The 26,467-nt window shown below is 39.7% G+C and overlaps 1 protein-coding gene across 3 annotated transcripts in view; it reads left to right on the top strand.

Annotated features, from left to right (window-relative positions):
• Positions 1 to 6,849: 6,849 nt before the first annotated feature.
• nfia (nuclear factor I/A) overlaps positions 6,850 to 26,467 on the top strand; it is a 130,209-nt gene continuing 110,591 nt past the window's right edge. For all 3 annotated transcript variants that reach the window (XM_057841428.1, XM_057841429.1, XM_057841430.1), the window contains exon 1: positions 6,850 to 7,024. In XM_057841428.1, the coding sequence (XP_057697411.1) occupies positions 6,929 to 7,024 (96 nt within the window). In that variant the 5' untranslated portion in view covers positions 6,850 to 6,928. The remainder of the gene's footprint in view (positions 7,025 to 26,467) is intronic.

Consider the following 26,467-nt stretch of genomic DNA (forward strand, 5'->3'; position numbering starts at 1 on the left):
AATTGGTTCCACCTGTTCCCCATTCGCTTCTGTGTGGTCAATCTCCCCTTTGTTTTGTGCCAGAGTGTCTTCGTCCGCTGACATGTCGCCACAGCCTGCTATAGTCCACAGCCAAAGTCACCACCACGCGAATCAAGTCCTGAAGAATTTAGTAAGGCTTTTGAGTTTGTTTGCTACATTGTTTTTTGATAACGTTTTTGCCTTCCATGATGAAGTGAATTTTTGTTAAAGAACCTGCCTTGTTTGTTTTCACCTTGTAAATAAATCATTTTGTTAACAAAGATAACTCTGCATTTGGGTCCCCCTTTGAGTCCAGTTCTGACATTTTGAGGTATTCACATGTCATTTCCTGTACAGTTTGGATCATTTCCTACTGATTTGAAGTTATATTCAGGTCATGTCCTGTTCATTGGTCAATTCCTATTAATTTGGGGGCATTTCAAAGTCACTTCCTGTATATTTTGGGTCTTCTACAGTCATGTCCTGTACATTTTGCCATTTGGCAAAATGGATTTTGTGGAAAAATGGATTTTGACATGTGGCATATTTTTTGGTATGTGGCAGTTTTGAAGGCTATGCACATCCATGCCATTGACGGCTATCCACGTCCAAATATTCCATTAATTTTAAATGAAAGAAAAACATGTGGCTGTTTTTGACCATACACTTAGCATTACAGCACATTGAAATTTAGTAAGTGGCAACCAAGTCAGGCTATACCACTGACAGCTATGCGTGTCCAAATTTTCCAAAATCCAAATCCATTTTGCCACACACAAAAAAAAATGCCACATGTCAAACTCTCTTTTGCCATATGGCAGTTGATTGTCAATGTGCTGTAATGGTAAGTGTATAGTCAAAAATCACAGCCACACGTTTTTCGGCCATTTATAAAGAATGGAAAATTTGGACGTGCATGGCCCGCAAAAATGCCATATACCCCCATAAAATGCCACATACCAAAAAAAATATGCCACATAGCAAAATCAATTTTGCCGCATGGCCAAATATATGCCACATGGCAAAATGGCACATGGCAGAATCAATGTTGCCACATGGCCCAAAAAATGCTACATGGCAATAAAAATGCCACATGGCAAAAAAAAAAAAAAGCCACATGGAAAAATCATTTTTGCCACACAGCAAAAGCAGTTTTTGCCAAATGCCACATAGCAAAAAAAAAAAAATGCTACATGTCAAAAACACTTTTGCCATATGGCAGTTTATTGTCAATGTGCTGTAATGGTAAGTGTATAGTCAAAAATCACAGCCACAAGTTTTTCGGCCATTTTTAAAGAATGGAAAATTTGGACGTGCATGGCCCGCAAAAATGCCATATACCCCGATAAAATGCCACATACCAAAAAAATATGCCACAAACCAAAGTCCATTTTGCCATATGGCCCAAAAAATTCCACATAGCAAAATCAATTTTGCCACATGGCCAAAAATATGCCACATGGCAAAATGGCACATGGCAGAATCAATTTTGCCACATGGCCCAAAAAATGCTACATGGCAACAAAAATGCCACATGGCAAAAAAAAAGCCACATGGAAAAATCATTTTTGCCACATGGCAAAAAAATGCCACATGGCAAAAAACATGCCACACGGCAAAATCAGTTTTTGCCACATGGCAAAATGGCACATGGCAGAATCAATTTTGCCACATGGCCCAAAAAATGCTACATGGTAATAAAAATGCCACATGGAAAAATCATTTTTGCCATATGGCAAAATCAGTTTTTCCCACATGGCGCAAAAAAAAAAAAAAAATGCCACATGGCAAAATCCATTTAGCCACATGGCAAATACCACTTTTGGTTCTGGCTGTCCTTCAATTTTAGGGCATTCCCAGGTCACTCACGGTACATTTTGGGGCTCCTGGGTCAATTTCCTGTTGATTTTAGGGCATTTTCATGTCACATCCTGTTCATTGGTTGCTTCCTGTTCATTCTGTGGCATTTCCAGGTTACTTCCTGTACATTTTAGGGCGTTCAAAGGTCACTTCCTGAACATTTTGCTTTACTTACTGTGTATTTTGCATCATTCCCTATTGATTTGTGGGCATTGCTGTACATTTTGGGGCATTCAAAGGTCACTTCTTATACATTTTGGGTCAATTCCAATGACCACAACAGAAAGGTTTTTGTAACCCTGACTTCACAACCAGTAGGACTGAATGAAAATGTTTTCCAACCAAGTCCAATTGAATTGGCAAACCCATTTTAATTCTTCAATTCTTAACATGAAATGATGTCACTTTTCGAGCAAAAGTGACGACCCAAAGATGATCATCTTTTCACGACCGTTGCGTTTTATGGCGTTGCCAGGTGGGCGGTGCTTAGGTAGGCGCTCCCGTATCAGAACAACTATCACATTCCTGCTCCGTTGGCACAATGGGGCCTCTGTGCGCACGTGCGCTAGCACTAGCGACGCAACGGCCCCGCTTCCCATCTCGCTCCTTTCCAGTTCGTAGTCGCTAATGCCGACGTCTGCTCTGTTTCATACTACAAGCTTTGTCAGTGATGCTACCAGTGACATGTGAAAGGAAGGGCATCCCCAATCCAGGCTAGCGAGCAGTTGCTAAAGCTAAACTAAAGCTAAGCTAAAAAAGTTAGCTGCTGCTTACCGAAATGAACAGGAATTGGCCAGACTGTATAGGAAGTGACCTGTGAACGACCTGTAAATATCCTACAACATGAAGTGACCTGGAAATTCCCCATAAGCAACCGGAAGTGGGCCAAAATTGACAGGGAGTGATCTGTAATCGCCCCAAAAACAAGAAGTGGTCCAAAATTGACAGGAAGTGACCTCGATATTGCCCCAAATCTAAAAAACGTGGCCCAAAATTTACAGGAAGTGACCTGGAATCGCCCCCCAAAATTGGAAGTTGCCCTAAAATCAACAGGAAATGTGACAAAATGTGCAGGAAGTGACCCTAAATTGACGACAAGTGACCTGGACTTGCCCCAACAACTACAAACAGAAAGTGACCCAAAAACAACATGAAGTAACCTGGAGATTCCCCAAAAGCAACAGGAAATGGCCTAAAATTGACAGGAAGTGATCGCGATATTGCCTCAAATTTACAGGCAGTGGCCCAAATTTTACAGGAAGTGACTGTGAATCGCCCCCACAAACAGGAAGTTACCTTAAAATTAATAGGAAATACAACAAAATGTACAGGAAGTCACCTGCAAATGCCACAAAATCAACAGGAAGTGAATCAAAATTGACTACAAGCAACAGCAAATGGCCCAAAATTGACTAGAAGTGGCCCAAAATTCACAGGAAGTGACCTGGAATCGCTCTCACAAACAGGAAGTTTACCTAAAATCACTGGGAAATGTGACAAAATCAAAAGGAAGTTACCTGGAATTGACCCAAAAGCAACAGGAAATGGCCAAAATTTGATAGGAAGTGACCTGCAATCAACAAAATAGAAGAATTGGTCCAAATTTGTGTACAAGCATAGTTGTGTGTTTGTTTGTTTGTTTGTTTGTTTGTTTGTGTGTCTGTTTGCGTGAACAAGTCGTTGCTTGTGTGTTAGTGTAGTTTTTTAGTGTGTGTAATAGTGCATCTGTGCGGTTATGTGTCCATTTATGTGTACATGTGCAGTTGTGTTGATGTGGGTGTGCAAGTCACTGTAAAAAAACAACTTATAGAATTTACTCAATAAAATTGAGGTAACAATTTACAGTGTTTAATAGTGTAAATTTTACCCAATTTTATGCGTTTTTTTTTTTTTTTTTTTTAAGCAAATTGGGTAAAATTTACACTGTCAAACTGAGTGTAAGTTGTTTCGTCAATTTTATTGGGTAAATTCTATGGGTTGTTTTTTTACAGTGTAGTTGCGTGCATGTGTGTGTTATTGTGTAGTTTTGTAGTTGAGTACAAGAGTCGTCGTGCATTTGTGTGTTTGTTTTTGTGTCCAAGTGCAGTTGTGTTTGTGTGTGTTTCTTTGGACGCGTGTCGTCGTATGCGTGTGTTCCTGTGTAGTTTTGTAGTTGTGTGTAAAAAAAAAATTGGTCGTGCATATGTGTGTTTGTGTTTTTTTTTCTCTGTGTGTACTCGTGCGGTTGTGTTTGTGAGTTGTTTGTGTGTACACGTAGTTGCGACCGTGTGTTTTTGAGTAGTTTTGCAGTCGTGTACAAGTGTAGTTGTGTGTTTATTTGTGTGTGTGTGTGTCTTTGTATCAACAAGTAGTTACTTGTGTGTTAGTGTAGGTTTTTAGTGTGTGTAGTCGTGCATTTGTGAGTTTGTCTTTGTTTTTGTGTCCAAGTGCAGTCGTATTTGTGTGTGTTTCTTTGGACACGTGTCGTTGTATGCGTGTGTTACTGTATAGTTTTGTAGTTGTGTAACAAAAAAATGGTCATGCATATGTGTGTTCGTGTTTTTCTCTTTTTGTGTACATGTGTGGTTGTGTTTGTGAGTTGTTTGTGTGTACACGTAGTTGCAACCGTGTGTTTTTGAGTAGTTTTGCAGTCGTGTACAAGTGTAGTTGTGTGTTTGTTTGTGTGCGTGTGTGTGTTTATATTAACAAGTAGTTACTTGTGTGTTAGTGTAGTTTTTTAGTGTGTGTAATAGTGCATCTGTGCAGTTTTGTGTCAGTGTGTCCATTTGTGTACATGTGCCGTTGTTTATATGTGGGTGTACAAGTAGTTGCGTGCATATGTGTGTTATTGCGTAGTTTTGTTGTTGAGTACAAGAGTAGATGTGTGTTCATCTGTGTGCGTGTGCAAAAAACTACAGAGACATAAACGAGCTTGCGGTGTGTATTTGTGTCGTTATTGTGTTTTGCTTATTATTCATTTCATATTTGTGGAATCATTTTGTAGTTGTTGGTGTGTGTTTGCGTATGTGTGTCTCTGTGTGTATAAGTAGTTGCATGTGTGTGTTAGTATAGTTTTTTTTTAGTTGTGTGTAGGTGTGTGTGTCTTTTTTTGTACACATATTTGGGTGTGTTTGTTACTATGTAGTTTTGCAGTACAAATGGAGTAGTGCAACTGTGTGTGTGTCTGTTTTTTGTGTACATGTGTGGTTTATGTGGTTGTACAAGTAGTTGCGTCTGTGTGTGTTATTGTGTAGTTTTGTAGTTGAACACAAGTGTAGACGTGATTTGTCTGTTTGTGTGCGTTTGTCTGTTTTTGCGTCCAAGTCCAGTCGTGTTTGTGTGTGTTTCTTTGGACACATGTCATTGTACGTTTGTGTTTGTGTTTTTCTCTTTGTGTCTACATGTGCGGCTGTGATTGTTTTTTTGTAGTTTTACTTGTTTCTGATTGTGTGTCCATGATGTGCGTGTCTGTTAGTGTAGTTTTTTTTAGTTGTGTACAAGTCTTGTAGAGCATGTGTGTTTGTTTATGTACACATATTTGGGTCTGTTTGTTACTGTGTAGTTTTGCTTTAATGTACAAATGCAGTAGTGCATCTGTGTGTGTCTGTTTTTTTGTGTACGTGTGTGTTGATCCGCGTGTGTGTATTTTTTTGCTTCGGCAGGGGGACACGTCTGGCAGTGCAGGATTTGAGTCCCTGATAGTTACTGATAGTAGCCTTTGTTACTGTGGTCCCAGCTCTCTGTAGGTCATTCACTAGGTCCCCCCGTGTGGTTCTGGGATTTTTGCTCACCGTTCTTGTTATCATTTTGACGCCACGGGGTGAGGAGGGAGTTGAAAGTCCGTGTTGCATGATGACAGCCCCAAAACATCACTGCTCTAGAGGAGATCTGCGTGGAGGAATGGGCCAAAATACCAGTAACAGTGTGTGAAAAGCTTGTGAAGAGGTACAGAAAACGTTTGGCCTCCGTTATTGCCAACAAAGGGTACATATCAAAGTATTGAGATTAGGGCTGCATCTATCGAATATTTTAGTAGTCGATTAATCGATGGACTAGTTAGTTCGAATAATCGAGTAATCGGATAAGGAACATGAAAAATTAAAATACCTGAGCTGAGCCTCAAACGGTATAGATTTTTTTTTTTAATGAGGATCTATGTACAACAAAAGAACAATTGGCTAACTTACAATGAAAAAGTCCGCTAGCTTAAATGCTATAAAATGCTAAAGTTTTTTTTTTTTTTTTTACAACGCTCTTAACAAATGGTTTAGACACATATTCCCACAAAAATGGCTAAATATACCTATAAACTAAATTATGAAAGCATTAAAAAACATTAGCTCAAACAAAAACTTAGTTTATGTTGGTCTTAAAAGGGAGCAGTTGGATTCAGCCATGTGAAAAGAGGCAGACCAGAGAGCATTGTATCCAACCAAATCAATAAAACTAAATGCAAACACTTTCAAAATAAACCATTTCAACGCCACTTTAAACAAATACTCGAAGCAACAAAATTTAATATGAATATTTTTTTATAATCGAATACTCGAGTTAATCGATTAATCGTTGCAGCACTAATTGAGATGTACTTTTGGTATAGACCAAATACTTATTTTCCACTCTAATTTGGAAATAAATTCTTTAAAAATCAAACATTGTGATTTTCTGGGTTTTTCCCCCCCCCACATTGTCTCTCATGGTTGAGGTTTACCCATGTTGACAATTACAGGCCTCTCTAATATTTTCAAGTGGGAGAACTTGCACAATTAGTAGTTGACTAAATACTTATTTGCCCCACTGTATGTGTGCGTGTGTTATTGCGTAGTCCCGTAGTGTGTATATTTTGTCTTGTCACCCCAATTTTGCAGTCATGTGTTTGTGTGTGAGTTTGGTGGGCGGGGCTTTGGTCAGGAGGGGGCGTGTCCGCGTCTCACCTTGCCAGCTGACCACTTCCTGGGCTTCGTCCTCCTCATTTTCTCGCTCTTCTCTCCCCGGCTGGCACGCGCTCCCTCGTCTTCCGTCCGTCCGCACGCGCACGCGCAAGCGGCGTGAGTCCGTCCGTCACTTTCCCCGTCGAGCGCGCGCACACATGAGGTTGATCGACGGCGCCATGGCGGGAAAAAGCGCGGAAGGTTCCGTCAAATGGCAGCTGTGTTACGACATCTCGGCCAGGACCTGGTGGATGGTGAGTACGCGCGTGCACGGAGCGGGACGACACGCGGGCACGCGCGCGCGGGAAAGTTGAGGAAACTTCCGATCGGACCGATTTTTAAGGGGAAATATGCCTTCTTCATTTTGGGGGGAAAAAATGGTTAACTGAAGACATTTTTTGCCTTGACGACGAGAGACGTCCAATTCGTTTGAACTGGAAGGGTTGGCAGCGATCGCTGAAAACGAGTTCACAATGTTATTAATATTCATATGATCGTTTGCTCCTAAAACGCACGTCTAAATTTGTCACTATCACGATTTTATTTCGAGTAGAAACGAAATTTTGTATTAAAAATGATTTTTAAATCATGAAAATGTTCGATTTTTCGATGATTATAAAGTGGACATGACGCTTTTTTAAGGTCACGTCATTACCGTTTATGTTTTATTATGTTTTTATAATAATGTAGTATTTATCTCGGGTCGATTTGACACGCGGTTAGCTGATTAATATCGCGGAAATATGAAGTTTTAGAAGTCATAAGCGCTTATATTTTTGTTTTAATGTAAATACGGTTTAAAATGATGTCATATTTTATTGCATGAATATTATACAAATGACGTCAAACTATAGTTCAATTAATATATTAAATATTATTATAAGACATTCAGTTATTGTTTTACAAAATATTGGTGCCAATTTGCTTTTTTTTCATGACACATCATATAGTATTTTGATGTCAAACTATTTCACATTTGTTTAATAAATAACTTTATTCATTCATTTCGATATGAAATCATTTGAATGTTTGTAATTTCAAGATCAATATTTTTTTGACACACAAATTTTAATTCTGTCATTCGTCAACGTTTGTTAATTATCAAAATGATTCTCATGAATGAAATATAATCGCATAATATGCAGAAAATTATTTCCAAATCTTATATTTTTCAAATATATATATACTTTTTTTAGTATAAATAATTATTACATTTCCAATATCATGATTTTGCGACAATATTAAAAAAAAGACGCGTTACTAAAAAAATATCATATAAAATAAAAAAAATTTGAGAACGCGCTTGCAAAGCGCGCGTGGCCGCTATCCATCATCACATCATTTTGATATCATTTTTCAGAATATGATCGATTCATAAATCATATTCCCGCTCTTTAAATAATGACTATTTTGGCAAAAATGAAAAAAGTGCGTGTGTTTTCGTCGAAACGTATGAAAGTGGCTGCTGATTGGCCGACGGCATGTTCGCGTTAGCGAGATTAGGCATCAGGAAATTGCGGGATTAAAACCGTCTGCATTAACTTCCTCCACATCAGGGGGAGGAAAAAAAGCCCCCCTACGTTGTGTTTTTCCTGGTAACCATGACAACCCGACATACACACAAATAATGCACTCAATAATGCAAAATTATTATCTTTTATTTTTTCCGATTGTGAAAAATAGAAAATATATGATGAAAAATGATTTTTTTAAGGGGGGGGGGGCAGATTATTAACCCTTAAATCATTTGGATTGGAAGCAGCGATCGAATTGGATTGGACGTCTCTCGCCGTTAATTACACTTTAAAATATGATTGTTCTCCATGGATAACGATCATATTTCACACTAAAAAATATATATATAAATAGATAAATCTCTATTATTTCCTTTTACAGTCACGGATTCAAAACTACATTACATTATATTTATGATTATTGTGTTCGTTGTTTTTGTTGTTTAAAAATATCTGCATTTTAAATATGAAGTCAAATGTATCCACACGTGTGTGTGTTATATAAAGATATAATACAGTATTATTTAGACCTCTAATATAAAATTTTGAATAGATTTGACCCTTCAAAAATGTAAGCACTTGAATTTACATTCAACAAATATACATCAAAAGTAAAATAACTACATACAAGTATATTTCAAGAAATGAATATAACATTTTTTTATATACTGTCAAATTGCGTTCTAAAAAGTACCAATCACCAAACTAACCTGCCAAATTATGAGCTGACGAGCAACAACCGATAAATTAACCTGCCAAATTGTGATCCGACATGTACCAATCACCAAACATGCCAAATTGTGAGCTGACGAGCAAAAAAAAAGGCAAACTAACCTGCCAAATTGTGAGCTGATAAGTAACAGGTGAAGCAACAAAAGACCCCCAGTTAGTATTTTTATTACACAGTGTATAAAAATTATTTCATTCATTTCTTAGATCATATATATCAATATATACAGTATTGGCACCCCTGCAATTCTGTCAGATAATGCTCAATTTCTCCCAGAAAATGATTGCAATCACAAATGCTTTGGTAGTAATATCTTCATTGATTTAGCTTGCCATGAAAAACACACCAAAAAAAAAGGGGGGAAAAAATTAAACCATTATCACTTTGCACAAAACTCCAAAAATGGGCCGGACAAAAGTATTGGCACCCTTTGAAAAATCATGTGATGCTTCTCTAATTTGAGTCATTAACAGCACCTGTTACTTACCTGTGGCACAAAACAGGTGGTGGCAACAACTAAATCACACTCGCAGCCAGTTAAAATGAATTCAAGTTGACTTAACCTCTGTCCTGTGTCCTTGTTTGTACCACATTAAGCATGGAATTTTTTTTAAAAAGACCAAAGAACTGTCTGAGGACCTGAGAAGCACAATTGTGATGGCAATCTCATGGCTACAAGTCCATCTCCAAAGACCTAAATGTTCCTGTGTCTACCGTGCGCACTGTCATCAATAAGTGTAAATCCCACGGTACTGTGGCTAACTTGCTTAGATGTGGACGGGAAAGAAAAATTGACGAGAGATTTCAACGAAAGATTGTGCAGATGGTGGATAAAGAACCTCGACTAGCAGCCAAACAAGTTCAAGCTGTCCCACGGTCCGAGGCTACGACAGTGTCATCCCGTACTATCCATCGGCGTCTGAATGAAAAGGGCGCACTTCTGACCCAGAGACATAAAAAAAAAAGCCAGGCTGGAGTTTGCCAAAAGTTACCTGAGAAAGGCAAAAAGGTTTTGGAAGAATGTTCTCTGGTCAGATGAGACAAAAGTAGAGCTTTTTGGGGAAAGGCATCAACATAGAGTTTACAAGGGGAAAAAATCGAGACCTTCAAAGAAAAGAACACGATCCCCATGGTTTCCTGATGTTTTGGGGTTGCTTGCCTACCTCAGGCACTGGACTGCTTGACCGTGTGTGTGTTTTTCTTTGTGTTTTTTCATTGCAAGCAAAATCAATGAAGATATTACTACCAAAGCATTTGTAATTGCAATCATTTTCTGGGAGAAATGGAGCATTATCTGACAGATTTGCAGGGGTGCCAATACTTTTTCCCAGTACTGTACATATAAAATCTAAGAAATGAATAAAATAATTTTTGTATACTGACCAGTAAAAAATACTAACTGAGGGTCGTTTGTTGCTTCATTCATTACTCATCAGCTCACAATTTGGCAGGTTAGTTTGTCTTTTTTTGCTCGTCAGCTCACAATTTGGCATGTTAGTTTGGTGAGTGATACTTGACGGAACACAATTTGGCAGGTTAGTTCGTGGTTTGCTACTTGTCAGCTCACAATTTGGAAAGTTAGTTTGACGTTTGTTGTGTGTCAGCTCACAATTTGGCAGGATAGTTTGTTGATTGGTACTTGTCGGAACACAATTTATCAGATTAATTTGTCGTTTGTTACTTGTTAGCTCACAATCAATCAAGTTAGTTTGTCTTTTGTTGCCTGTCAGCTCACAATTTGGCAGGTTATTTTGGTGATTGGCACTTGTTGGAACACAATTTGGCAAGTCAGTTTGGTTATTGGTATGTGTCAGCTCACAATTTGGCAGGTTAGTTTGTCTTCTGTTACTTTTTGGTTCAGAATTTGGCAGGTTAAACGGCTGAATTGATCAAATATACATAAAAAAAAAAAGCAATTTGGCAGCTGGGTTTTTCTTTTGTCACTTGTTGGCTCATAATTTGGCAGGTTGGTTTTTTGATAGGCGCTTGTCAGAACACAATTTGGCATGTTTGTTTGTCTTTTGTTACTTGTTGGCTCATAACTTGTTAGGGTAGTTTGTTACCCGTTACTTGTCAGCTCACAATTTGGCAAGTTAGTCTTTTGTTGCTCGTCAGATCACAATTTGGTGGGTTATTTTGGTGATTGGTACTTGTTAGAACAAAATTTGGCAGGTTAGTTCGTGGTTTGTTACTTGTTAGCTCACAATTTGGCAGGTTAGTTTGTCTTCTGTTCCTTTTTGGTTCAGAATTTGGCAGGTTAAACAGCTCAATTTATCAAATATACATAAAAAAGCAAAAAAAGAAAAGCAATAATCATCATCATCATAATAATAATGTTAATTTAAAAAGGGAAGTAATTAGACCGATAAGTAGGCTATGTTTGGGTTTGAAATCCCATTTGACTTTTTCACACGTTAATCACTTCAATCAAACAAATGGCAAAAGCGCTACAGGCCAGATGTTCCCTTTTGGAAGTGGAATGACCTCCGTAGCTAGGCTAAATGCTAATGACCACATTGGAGTGAAGGTTATTTTTAACCCCGATTATTTGTGCTCAATGAAAAAAAATGTCATTTTGGAGTCATTTAATTGATCATTCATGCAATTTCTAGAGGGATCGTACGGTAAGGATGGTCACTTAATTCATGTAGATCATTCCCTGTTGATTTTGGGCAACTTCCTGTTGATTTTGGGGCATTTCTAGGTCACTTTCTGTCGATATTGTTTCAGCTACCGCTAATTTTGGTGTATTTCCAGGTCACTTCCTGTTGATTTTGGGTCAGTTAGGTTACTACCAGTTGATACTGGGTCACTCGCTGTTGATTTTGGAGCATTTCTAGGTCCCTTCCTGTTGATATTGGTTCAGCTACTGCTAATTTTTGGTGTATATTCAGGACACTACCTGCTGATTTTGGTTCCTGTTGACATTGGGTGACTTCCAGTTGATTTTGGGTTATTTCTAGGTCACTTCCTGTTGATACTGGTTCACTTGCTGCTGATTTTGAGGCATTTCGAGGTCACTTCCTGTCAATATTGGTTCACCCAGGGCCATACAAAGAGGGTCTTTGATGTCGCCGCAGGTGGTCACGTGGTTCTTGTAGGGTGTGGGTAGGTCCAAGCACAGTAGTTGTTTTCAATGGAACTGACAGGGGCAATTGCGACATTTATGGGAAAATGGATAAAATCGCTAGTTTGAATATGTCATTGCATTATAACATATATTTAAATTAGGGCTGTCAAAATTATCGCGTTAACGCGCGGTAATTATTTTTTTTTATTAATCACGTTAAAATATTTGACGCAATTAACGCACATGTCCCGCTCAGAAAGTATTCTGCCTTTTAGTAAGTTTTACAGCAAGACATTTTGTGCTGTCCAACAGCGAACTCTTGTGGTCGCTTTGCGACATGGTTTATTGTTTTCTTTCCAGTTCATTATGGCTGCACGATGTCTCGGGCTGATAATGTTGTGCTTATATGATCCTTGGACAAGATTTGTCCGTAAAGAATGTACATATTATGTTAGTAAGCGAAATGTTATATTTTTTTTGTATGAGACGCTTTTTGTTTATGTTTAGTGAACCTGTATAGCGTGCTAAGCTAACGTTGTTGCTAATGCAATGCTTGTGTACTTTTTTTTTGGTAGTTTTACGATGGTCTAAAGAGGACAATGGTTTGAGGCCATTTTATTAATAAATCAGATGAAAAAGGAAGAAGTCTAATTATTAAGGCGTCGTTCACTAGCTGTCTAGCTTTGGCAAAAGTAGACGCTTCGGAGTGAGGACAGCATAGACAGATTTAAATGACAGTAGAGTGAAATGCCCACTACAGTCCTTTTGTACCGTATGTTGAATGTATATATCCATCTTGTGTCTTATCTTTCCATTCCAACAATTTATTTTACAGAATATATATATAATTTACTGAAAAATATGGCATATTTTATAGATGGTTTGAATTGCGATTAATTGCGATTAATTACGATTAATTAATTTTTAAGCTGTAATTAACTCAATTAAAAAATTTAATCGTTTGACAGCCCTAATTTGAATGCTAGTTTTACATTTGGAGTGGTAAGGCGTCCACTAAAAACTGTAAACTGTTACGCAGAAGGGAACTTTCCCATGTGGAGTGAAAGTTTCACGTTTGTGTTAGCATTAGCACAGGATATTGACTTTTACATTGAAATGCAAGATGATTTAGGCTTTTCTTTTTTCACAACAAGAATACTGTTTTTCCAGAGAATATCTAGATTTCCTTGATTCACCTACCTGTGGTAATATATGAAAGATAACACCATGTATAACATATTTTGTTCCTAAGTTCTAAATGGCACATCCTAGTTTGTTTCATCGCAATGACATGGTGGAAAACACAGACAAGACTGAAAAAGCAGTTTCTGCTCTTGCACCCCTCTTTAAAATAAACTGCTGTATTTTAAGCCAAAAGAACTGTTGTGTTTGATGGAACAATATGTCTATATGCTGCCATAGCAGATTCATGGCACACCGAACTATTTTTAATCTGTCCGTTTTACCCTGAAACCCCCCATTTACAGACGTCGCGCAACCGCTTTTGTTTCAACCTAGCCATAAAAAGAAGGTAAGTAATCATATTTATTAGGCAAGGCAGCAGTGGCGCCTCCAGAAATTTTTCATAGGGGTGGCCAGATGGGGCCACTTAAAATCTTGGGGTGGCACACCAAAACTAAAAGCCATCATTTCAGGTTTTCATTATATTTTTGCAGTAAAAAGGTCAGGGTTTGAAAACTATCAGAAAGACTTAAGGACACGGCTACTGATATACTTTGGTGTATTGTGTAATATTTGATGTTACTAATGATTCAATGTGTATAGTCCATAACTGTCCAGTCAACATTTTGAGTTCCACAACAATTCTGTTTGATTGTGTTATGTATATATTAGGCATAAGGTGTACATTTAACTAGGGCTGTCAAACGATAAATTTTTTTAATTGAGTTAATCTCAGCTTAAAAATGAATTAATCGTAATTAATCGCAATTCAAACCATCTCTAAAATATGCCATATTTTTCTGTAAATTATTGTTGGAATGGAAAGATAAGACAGATATACAGTGCCTTGCAAAAGTATTCGGCCCCCTTGAATCTTGCAACGTTTCGCCACATTTCAGGCTTCAAATATAAAGATATGAAATTTAATTTTTTTGTCAAGAATCAACAACAAGTGGGACACAATCGTGAAGTGGAACAACATTTATTGAACAATTTAAACTTTTTTTAACAAATAAAAAACTGAAAAGTGGGGCGTGCAATATTATTCGGCCCCTTTACTTTCAGTGCAGCAAACTCACTCCAGAAGTTCAGTGAGGATCTCTGAATGATCCAATGTTGTCCTAAATGACCGATGATGATAAATAGAATCAAGTCTCTGTATAAATGCACCTGCTCTGTGATAGTCTCAGGGTTCTGTTTAAAGTGCAGAGAGCATTATGAAAACCAAGGAACACACCAGGCAGGTCCAAGATACTGTTGTGGACAAGTTTAAAGCCGGATTTGGATACAAAAAGATTTCCCAAGCTTTAAACATCTCAAGGAGCACTGTGCAAGCCATCATGTTGAAATGGAAGAAGCATCAGACCACTGCAAATCTACCAAGACCCGGCCGTCCTTCCAAACTTTCTTCTCAAACAAGGAGAAAACTGATCAGAGATGCAGCCAAGAGGCCCATGATCACTCTGGATGAACTGCAGAGATCTACAGCTGAGGGGGGAGAGTCTGTCCATAGGACAACAATCAGTCGTACACTGCACAAATCTGGCCTTTATGGAAGAGTGGCAAGAAGAACGCCATTTCTCAAAGATATCCATAAAAAGTCTCGTTTAAAGTTTGCCACAAGCCACCTGGGAGACACACCAAACATGTGGAAGAAGGTGCTCTGGTCAGATGAAACCAAAATGGAACTTTTTGGCCACAATGCAAAACGATATGTTTGGCGTAAAAGCAACACAGCTCATCACCCTGAACACACCATCCCCACTGTCAAATATGGTGGTGGCAGCATCATGGTTTGGGCCTGCTTTTCTTCAGCAGGGACAGGGAAGATGGTTAAAATTGACGGGAAGATGGATGCAGCCAAATACAGGAACATTCTGGAAGAAAACCTGTTGGTATCTGCACAAGACCTGAGACTGGGACGGAGATTTATCTTCCAACAGGACAATGATCCAAAACATAAAGCCAAATCTACAATGGAATGGTTGAAAAATAAACGTATCCAGGTGTTAGAATGGCCAAGTCAAAGTCCAGACCTGAATCCAATGGAGAATCTGTGGAAAGAGCTGAAGACTGCTGTTCACAAACACTCTCCATCCAACCTCACTGAGCTCGAGCTGTTTTGCAAGGAAGAATGGGTAAGAATGTCAGTCTCTCGATGTGCAAAACTGATAGAAACATACCCCAAGCGACTTGCAGCTGTAACTGGAGCAAAAGGTGGCGCTACAAAGTATTAACGCAAGGGGGCCGAATATTATTGCACGCCCCACTTTTCAGTTTTTTATTTGTTAAAAAAGTTGAAATTATCCAATAAATTTTGTTCCACTTCACGATTGTGTCCCACTTGTTGTTGATTCTTGACAAAAAATTAAAATTTTATATCTTTATGTTTGAAGCCTGAAATGTGGCGAAAGGTTGCAAGGTTCAAGGGGGCCGAATACTTTTGCAAGGCACTGTATATATTCAACATACTGTGCATAAGTACTGTATTTGTTTATTATAACAATAAATCCACAAGATGGCATTAACATTATTAACATTCTTTCTGTGAAAGGGATCCACAGATAGAAAGACTTGTACGTAATTCTTAAAGGATAAATGTGAGTTTGTATATTGTGACTAAATATTGCCATTTAGTGTATTTTTTTTAGCTTTCAGTAAATTATACTGTAGCGACTTAACTGTTCCGCCCAAATGTATGATGGGAAGTGGTGCAACCATGACTGTGTGTGGTGGCTGCAAATCCTAAATCTTCTCTACGTTGGGTACACTACAGGGTGTTAAGAAAAAGATCAACTCCTGTCATTCTTCCCCACGTCGCTTCCCACAATATTTATAGTTGCTGTGGGAGAGATGACAAAGCTTTTGCCAATTAAAAGCACGGCCCCAATGAATGCTTGTATCTACTCCACTCACTTGACACTGCCTCTTATCTCTGTATATAAGTAAAACGGCGCCATTGTAGGCTGTTTGCGGCAATGCGTGAATCAGTCGTACCGCGAATGCGTTAATTATTTTCACGTGATTAATTAAAAATAATTCATTACCGCCCGTTAATGCGATAAATTTGACAGCCCTACATTTGACAAAACAAAATAAATGCATTCATTAGGGATGAAATTCATCACTGATGCTACACAATCTAACGATATACTGGCAAGCGGAGTGGCCAGTGGGGTGGCCAACCAATTTATAGGGGTGGCCGTGGCCACCCCTGGCCACCCCCTGGTGGCGCCACTGCAAGGCAAGGCAAATTTATTTATATAGCACAATTCAACACAAGGCAATTCAAAGTGCTTTACATCACATGAAGATCTTAAAAATCGCATTTAAATCAATACAACGTAAAAACCGAGACAATCAAAATCGGAAATATACATAAAAATCACATTTAATCACAAATAGAATAAAAATAAAACAACTACTATAATAATTGAAATCAGCAATGGAGGTAAGCACAAGAGGAATAGAAAGCAAGTACATTGAAATATATAGACAGTTATGGATATGCAGTGCTAAACAAAAGCGTTTTTAGCCCTGATTTAAAGGAGCTAACAGTTTGAGCATACTTCAGACGTTCGGGTAACTTGTTCCAGAGGTGAGGAGCATAATAACTCAATGCTGCCTCACCCTGCTTGGTTCTTGTTCTTGGAACATGCAGAAGACCCGTTCCAGACGACCTTAGGGGTCTAGATGTCTCATAGGAATCTAACAAATCAAGCATGTACAGTGATACCTCAGCTCACGAACATAATTGGTTCCCAGAAAGTGTGTGTAAGGCGAAAAGTTCATCTTCCGAACATTTATTTCCCATAAGAAACCATTAAAATGAGAATAATCCGTTCCCAGGTCCCCATAAAACATCATTTTCTACTAAATAAGCCTTAAAACTACACAAAAATATACCTTATTTTCTTTAATGTCTTCTTAGGCTTAACACTAGCCTGTGGTGGGGTCTTTTCCGGTCCCATAATAGCAAAAGTACACTCAATATGGTCCAAAATGTCTATCAAACACAAACCACGTCCGGACTCAACGAAAGGGAGGGGACGAACTGGGACGCCGTGAGCGTGCGTCGGCTTCTCGTGGCGCTGTTCGACCGCGTGGTTTGGTTCGTCCGCCGAAAACTAGTTCGTCAGCAGAGACTATATGCTTGCGAATTTAATGTTCTTGAGGCGAAAAGTTTGTGAGCTTAAGCGTTCGTGAGCTGAGGTATCACTGTACATGCATTCATTTTCAGCAGATTGGACTATTGCAACGGTATATTTACGCGTCTTGATAAAAAATCAGTCAGGAAGCTGCAGCTAGTACAGAATGCTGCAGCCAGAGTCCTCACAAATACAAGGAAGCTGGACCAAATCACACCGGTTTTGAAATCGCTACACTGGCTTCCAGTGAGTCAAACGATAGACTATAAAATACTGCAAAACACTTAATGGCCTTGGACCAAAGTACAGTGATACCTCAGCTCACGAACGCTTAGGCTCCTGAACTTTTCGCCTCAAGAACATTAAATTCGCGAGCATATAGTCTCTGCTGACGAACTAGTTTTCGGCGGACGAACCAAACCACGCGGTCGAACAGCGCCACGAGAAGCTGACGCACGCTCACGGCGTCCCAGTTCGTCCCCTCCCTTTCGTTGAGTGCGGACGTGTTTGATAGACATTTTGGACCATATTGAGTGTACTTTTGCTATTATGGGACCGAAAAAGACCCCACCACAGGCTAGTGTTAAGCCTAAGAAGACATTAAAGAAAATAAGGTATATTTTTGTGTAGTTTTAAGGCTTATTTAGTAGAAAATGATGTTTTATGGGGACCTGGGAACGGATTATTCTCATTTTAATGGTTTCTTATGGGAAATAAATGTTCGGAAGACGAACTTTTCGCCTTACACACACTTTCTGGGACCCAATTATGTTCGTGAGCTGAGGTATCACTGTATAAGTTTTTCCATGTCTTGGTGAGTCAGAAGCCCCTTCATTCTGGCTATATTATTTAGGTGGTAATAAGCAGATTTAGTGACGGACTTTAGATGGCTATCAAATCTTAGGACTGAGTCAATAATTACGCCAAGGTTTCTGACTTGATTTGTAGCTGTAAGTGACATTGTGCTAAGGTGCCTGCTTATCTTTGACCTTTCCTTTTTTGGCCACTTCTGTCTTCTCCACATTTAACTGCAGAAAATTCTGGCACATCCATTCATTGATTTGATGAATGCATTTACTCAGGGAGACTAAGGGACTATAATCATGTGGAGACACAGAAATGTACAGTTGAGTGTCATCTGCATACTGGACTGTCTCAGAAAATTAGAATACACAATATTCTAATTTTCTGAGACAGTCCTGTATATTGTTCTATGTAAAGGACGTCAGCCAAGGTCGGCCCCCCACATTTTTACCACGCCAAATCTGGTCCCCTTTGCAAAAAGTTCGGACACCCCTGCTTTAAATGGTGGATTAATGTACAGGACTGTCTCAGAAAATTAGAATATTGTGTATTCTAATTTTCTGAGACAGTCCAGTAGATAGGAGATGTCATACTGTTCCATTATCTGAGCTAAGGGAAGCATATAGATGTTAAATAAGAGTGGTCCAAGAATTGACCCTTGAGGGACTCCACATGTGAATTTGGTTCCTTCTGACTGATAGTTTATCTTACTTCAACTTATCTTACATGATTTCTATGTCATTTTTTTTGAAGATATTGGCTCACCTCCTTTTGTTTTGGGGTTATTTCCAAGTCACTTCCAGTTAATATTGAATCACTTCCGTCTAATTTCGGGACTTTTCCGGGTCACTTCCAGTTGATGATGTTGATCACTTCCCATTCATTTTGGAACATTTATGCTAAGAAGCGACGAGGTAGTGATCACAGGACCACATGACATACACGTGTACGCTGACCTAACGCACTGATGTTGCCCTCCTGGGGAAAAGCAAGACAAGCAGGCAGCTGTTAGCAGCATGAAACATTGCGTACATCTCACTAGCTTGCGTTCTGACGCCCATCCACCCCCCACCTGGGTGACGCTCCTGCCTGATGGCGGTCAGTAGGGCATCTGGGTGCAGATGTTCATGCCAGCTTTTTCTGGGGGAGTCACCTTGGAGAGGCCCGTGGCGCCGCGTCCAACCTGGCAACCCCCCCCACCGCTACAGCTGTTTGCCGATTTAATCCTCCAACACACACGAAGTGGGGGGGGGGGGGAGTCAAGGGTGGTTTCCGTGGCGACCGGCGTCCGAGGCTAGTCGGTCACTTGTCAGCTTTTTAGCCGAGCTTCGGTTCCCGCTTTCTGGCTTTTGTTGTGGTTTTGGCGGGAAGTGAAGTTTAGTGACCAGAAGAAGAGTAGGAAGGAAGTTAGATGGAAACAATTAGGGATGTGCAGATGTGTGACTGATTAGGATGACGAATGGCGTGTTTGCATAGAGCTCACCGGACCACTAACGCAAAAAGACCACAATTTGGCACCGGTGGGTTTCTGTTGTTACTTATTGAATCACAATTTGGCAGGTTAGTTGATCAACCATTACTTGTAAGCTCACAATTTGGTAGTTTAGTTTGTCTTTTGTTGCGCATCAGCTCACAATTTTGCAAGTTAGTTTGTCACCCGTAATTTGTCAGCTCACAATTTGGCCGGTTAGTTTAGTGATTTGTACTTGTCAGAGCACAATTTGGCAGGTTAGTTTGTCACCCATTACTTTCCAGTTCACAATTTGGCAAGTTAGTTTTTCTTTTGTTGCGCATCAGCTCACAATTTGGCAAGTTAGTTTGTCACCCGTTATTTGTCAGCTCACAATTTGGCAGGTTAGTTTAGTGATTTGTACTTGTTGGAGCACAATTTGGCAGCTTAGTTTGTCACACGTTACTTGTAAGCTCACAATTTGGCAGGTTAGTTTGTCACCCCTGACATGTCAGCTCACATGTTGGCATGTTTGTGTGTCTTTTGTTACTTGTTAGCTCACAATTTGGCAGTTTAGTTTGTCTTTTGTCACTTCTTGGCTCATAATTTGGCAGCTTAGTTTTTCTTTTGTTAATCGACAGCTCACAATTTGGCAGGTTATTTTGGTGATTGGCACGTGTCAGAACACAATTTGGCAGGTTAGTTTGTCACCTGTGACATGTCAGCTCAAAATTTGCCATGTTTGTCTTTTGTTCCTTGTTGGCTCACAATTTGGCAGGTTAGTTTGTCTTTTTGTTACTCACCAGCTCACAATTTGGAAGGTTACTTTGGTGATTGGCACTTGTTGGAACATAATTTGGCAGGTTAGTTTGTCACCCGTTTATTGTAAGCTCACAATTTGGCAGGTTAGTTTGTATCCTGTGACATGTCAGCTCACAATTTGGCAGTTTGGTTTGTCTTTTGTTACTTCTTGGCTCATAATTTGGTAGGTTAGTTTTTCTTTTGTTAATCGTCAGCTCACAATTTGGCGGGTTCCTTTGGTGATTGGCACTTGTCGTAACAAAATTTGCCAGTTTAGTTTGTCACCTGTGTGATGTCAGCTCAAAATTTGGCATGTTTGCTTGTCTTTTGTAACTTGTTGCCTCATAATTTGGCAGGTTAGTTTTTTTCTTGTTAATCGTCAGCTCAAAATTTGGCAAGTTAGTTCAGTGATTGGTACTTATTGGAACACAATTTGGCAGCTGAGTGTCTGTTGGTACTTGTTGGCTCATAATTTGGCAGGTTAGTTGGTCACCCGTGACATGTCCGATCACAATTTGGCAGGTTTTTTTGTCACTCATTGCTCGTCAGCTCACAATTTGGCATGCTAATTTGTCTTTTGTCACTTGCTGGCTCCAATTTTGGCAGATTAATTTGTCAATTGATACTTGTCGGAACACAGTTTGGCAGGTATGTTTGTCACTCATTGCTCGTCAGCTCACAATTTGGCAGGTTAGTTTGGTGATTAGTACTTGTCAGAAAAAAAAATTGGCATGTTAGTTTGTCACCCTTGACTTGTCAGCTGTCAGCATGTCAGCACGTTGACATGCTAATTTGTCTTTTGTCACTTGTTGGCTCCAATTTTGGCAGATTAATTTGTCAATTGGTACTTATCGGAACACAGTTTGGCAAGTTAGTTTGTCTGTTTGTATTCTTTGGCTTACAATTTGGCAGATTAGTTAACAGATTGGTACTTGTCGGGTAACAATTTGGCAGGTTTGTTTCATGATTAGTACTTGTTGGTCACTCGTTGCTTGTCAGCTCACAATTTGGTGAGCTAGTTTGTCTTTTGTTACGTGTCAGCTCAAAACTTGGCAGGTCATTGGTACTTGTCAGAAAAAAAATTTGGCATGTTAGTTTGTCACCGTTGACTTGTCAGCTGTCAGCATGTCAGCACGTTGGCATGCTAACTTGACTTTTGTTTCTTGTTGGCTCCAATTTTGGCAGATTAATTTGTCTATTGGCACTTCTTGGATCACAATTTGGCAGGTTGTTTGGTGATTGGTCCTTGTCGCATCACAATTTGGCAAGTTAGTTTGTCAGTTTTTATTCTTTGGCTCATTATTTGGCAGGTTAGTTAGGAGATTGGTACTTGTCGGGTAATAATTTGGCAGGTTAATTTGTCACCTGTTACTTATGGACTCACAATTTGGCATGTTAGTCTGTCGATTGGCACTTGTCGGATCACAATTTGGCAGGTTCTTTTGGCACCCGTTACTTGTCAGCTTACTACTTTGTCACTCGTTACTTACGGGTTCACTATTTGGCAGGCTAATTTGTCCTAAACTCACAATTGAATTCAGTTAGCTCTCAACGAATGATCAATGGAACTCTTTGGGTGCTATTGATGGCGATAGGGGTCCAATCCTGGAAAACTCCAAATAAATTGGACGGTTATCTGAATTGAAAAAGCCGACGTGAATTCCACCCGGACCGCCTCGGTCGTCGGCGGTGTCGGGTGACGCGGTGGAATGGATGCAATGCAATACCTCTTCACATCAACCTTCCCGGGATCCCCGCTGAGAGAGAGAGAGAGAGCAGCCTCTTGTTCCAATAAGCGCCGCCTCCCCCCCTCCTCATTCTCTAATCCCCCACTTCACCTGTGCGCCCCTCCCATCATCTGGTTTCTAGGTCGGCGGGTCATGTGGTTGAAACAGTGACTTCTGATAGGCCGAGATGGATATTTTCCTCTGTTATACTGCTGCTTGTTTACATCATGATTTATACTGGACTTTTTTTCCCTCCAAATATTGATTTTATTCTCAATTATTTATTCATAATTGTGCTGTTAACATTTATTCAAGGGATGCTTTGCTTTGCATGTAATATTGGCCCAAAATTACTGGGAGTGCTGCTGCAAAATGTACAGGAAGTGACCCGGGAATGCCCCCAAATCAATGGAAAGTGGCCCAAAATCCACTAGAAGTGACCAATGAACAGGAAGTGACCCCTAGAAGCCTTAAAATCAACAGGGAATTATCCAAAATGTCTAGGAAGGGAGCCAAAAACAACAGGAAATGACCCGTAAATGACCCAAATTAAGAGGAAGTGACACAAGAACAAAAGGAAGTGACCCATTAATGCCCCAGAATTAACCTGAAGTGACTCAAAAACAAAAGGACGTGACCCATAAATGCCCCAATATCAACAGGAAGTGACCCATAAATGGCCCAAAATGAACAGGAAGTGACCCATGAATGGCCCAAAATGAAGTAGAAGTGACTCAAATCAATATGAGGTGAGCCATAAATGCCCCAATCTTAACAGGGAGTGACTGAAAAAGAAAAGGAAGTGACCCATGAATGCCCCAAAATTAAGTAGAAGTGACCAAATCAATAAGAAAGGACCCATAATGCCCCAATATTAACAGGAAGTGACCTCAAATTTAAAGGAAGTGGCCATAAATGTCCCAATATCAACAGAAAGTGACCCATAAATTCCTTAAAATTAAAAGGTGACCCACGAATGCCCCAAAATTAAAAGGGAATGACCCAAATCAATAGAAAGTGACCCATAAATGCCACAAAATGAACAGGAAGTGACCTCGAATTAAAAGGAAGTGACCGTAAATGCCCCAATATCAACAGAAAGTGACCCATAAATACATTCAAATTAAAAGGTGACCCATAAATGCCCCAAAATTAAGTAGAAGTGACCCAACTCAAAAGGAAGTGACCCCTAAATGCCCCAAAATTAACAGGAAGTGACCCATAAATGCCCCAAAATGAATAGGAAGTGATCCAAATCAATAGGAAATGACCCATAAATGCCCCAATCTTAACAGGAAGTGACCCACGAATGCCCCAAAACTAAGTAAAGTGACTCAACTCAATAGGGGGTAACCCATAAATATCCCAATCTTAACATTAAGTGACCTGTAAATGCCCCAAAAGTGACTCAAAAACAAGAGCAGGTGACCCGTAAATACCTAAAAGTAGGAGGAAGTGACCCAAATCAAAAGGAAGTAGTCCACAAATTCCCAAAGATTAAAGGGAAGTGACTCAAAAACAAGAGGAAGTGACTCCAAAATTAAAAGGTGACCCACAAATGCGCCGAGATTAAGAGATAGTGACCCAAATCAATAGGAAGTGACCTGTAAATGCCACAAAATGAACAGGAAGTGACCCCGAATCAACAGGAACGGACCATAAACGCACCAATGTCAACAGGAAGTGATCATAATGCCCCAAAATTAACCTGAACTGACTCAAAAACTAAAGGAAATGACCCATGAATGCCTCAAAATTAAGTAGAAATGACCCATATCAATAGGATTTGACCCATAAATGCCACATATTAAACAGGAAGTTACCCTGAGCGAACAGGAAGTGGCCATAAATGCCCCAATATCAACAGAAAGTGACCCGTAAATGCCCCAAAATTAAGCTAAAGTGACTCAAAAACAAAAGGATGTGACCTATAAATGGCCTCAAATGAACAGGAAGTGATCCTGAGACAACAGGAAGTGACCCATCAATGCCCCAAAATTAAGAGGAAGTGACCCCAAAGCAACAGGAAGTGACCCATAACTAACCCAAAACTAAGAGAGAATGCCCCAAAATGAAGAGGAAAAGACATCAAATCAACTGAAGGTGGCGCATAAAACTTAGAGGGAATGCTCCAAAATGAACAGGAAGTGACTCAAAATCAACAGGAAGTGTCCCATAAATGCCCTCAAATGAACAGGAAATTACTCAAAACCAACAGGAAGTGACCCATAAATACCACAAAACCTAGAGGAATGCTCCAAAATGAACAGGAAGTGACTCAAAATCAACAAAAAGTGACCCATAAATGCCCCCCAATTAATAGGAAATGATTAAAAAACAACAGGAAGTGACCCATTAATACCTCCAAATTAAAAGCTGACCCTAAACCAACAGGGAGTGACGCATAAATGCCACAAAACTAAGAGGGAATGCTCCAAAAGGAACAGGAAGGGACTCAAAATCAACAGGAAGTGACCCCTAAATGCCCTCAAATGAACAGGACGTTACTCAAAAATAACAGGAAGTGACCTATGAATACCCCCAAATTAAGAGGTGACCCCCAAATCAACAGGAAGTCACCCATAAATCCCCCCAAATTAAGAGGTGACTCATAAATGCCCCAAAAGTAAGAAGAAGTGACCCCCAATCAACAGGAAGTGTCCCGTAAATGCCCCCAAATCAATAGGAAGTGATTCAAAAACAACAGGAAGTGACCCATTAGTACCTCAAAATTAAAAGCTGACCCTAAACCAACAGCAAGTGACCCATAAATGCCACAAAACTTAGAGGGAATGCTCCAAAATGAACAGGAAGTAACTCAAAATCAACAGGAAGTGACCCCTATATGCCCTCAAATGAACAGGAAGTTACTCAAAAACAACAGGAAGAGACCTATGAATACCTCCAAATTAAGAGGTGACCCCAAATCAACAGGAAGTAACCCATTAATGCCACAAAACTAAGAGGGAATGCCCCAAAATCAACAGAAAGTGACTCTTAACTGCCTGAAAACAACAGGAAGTGACCCACGGGAGTTGACAGACCAGAAGAGTTGAAAACTTTAGACTTTTCCTAGTGCTCATATATTTTACGACTCTTTTATAGCTTTAAAAATATCATGTTGGATCATTTTATAACCTGTATTCGTCATTTTCATACAGTATACGTGAATAGTGATGACATTTTTTTTTTTTCATATTGGAATGTGAGCAGAGTGACGGTCAGGTCCGTCTTTGTAGCCGATAAAAGTAAAGGCGGCTCAACTTCCCGCTCTTCATTTAACGGCGCGCTGGTTCCCGCCGTAAACAAAAAACGACCTTAGGGTTTTATTTGGAATTACGGGAAGCGATCGGATGGCCGTCTCGCCAAAGCCGACGAGGACCAGCTGCTCGCCGGCCGTCACCGACCGGCCGAACCGCCGTTTAGCTTCGCTCCGGTTCGCCGGCGTCACCGGCGCGTCGCCATTGGCCGGGACGAGCGGGGGGCGGGCTTCTGGGAATCGATCCATGTGCTTCTCGTTAAACTCTGCGGAAATAAATTCGGGGCCTTCGTGCGTGGGAGAGGACGTGTTTAGCTAGGAACATCTTAACCCCTAAAAGGCATCCAACCCTCTTATGGGGCCTCCCATTTGGACTTAGAGGCGCCAATGAACGTTGTTTCCAGTCAAAACGGATTAGACGTCTAAAGCCGTCAATGGCACTGAAAGATGAGCAGTCATCCCAGTTTAAATCCATCGAATGGCAGGCAATGAGTTCACTTCCTTGTTCATTTTATAGTACATACATTGTAAAATTTTCATCATTTCCTGTTGACTTAAGCGTACTTATGGGTCACTTCCTGATGTTTTTGGGTCACTTACTGCACATTTTGAGGCATTCCAGGGTCACTTCCTGTAAATCTTGGATCATTTCCTGTTGACATTAGTGTATTATGGAGAGACAATGAGAACAAAAAGTGGTATTTGCCATGTGGCAAAATGGATTTTGCCATGTGGCATATTTTTTGCTATGTGGCATTTTTTTGGTTTCAAACGAAATTGATTTTGGCATGTGGCTTTTTTTTTTTTTTTTTGCTATGTGGCAAAATGGGGTTTGGCATGTGTTTTTTTTTTTTTTTTTTTTTTGCCGTGTGGCAAAATGGATTCTGGAATGTGGCTTTTTTTTTTTTTTGCAGTGTGGTGAAATGGATTCCGGAATGTGGCAAAATGGATTTTAACATGTGAATTTTTTAAAAAAAAAAATTTTTTTGCCGTGTGGCAAAATGGATTCTGG

This window comes from Corythoichthys intestinalis, chromosome 7 (genome assembly GCF_030265065.1).
Source record: "Corythoichthys intestinalis isolate RoL2023-P3 chromosome 7, ASM3026506v1, whole genome shotgun sequence".
NCBI classification, from domain to species: domain Eukaryota; kingdom Metazoa; phylum Chordata; class Actinopteri; order Syngnathiformes; family Syngnathidae; genus Corythoichthys; species Corythoichthys intestinalis.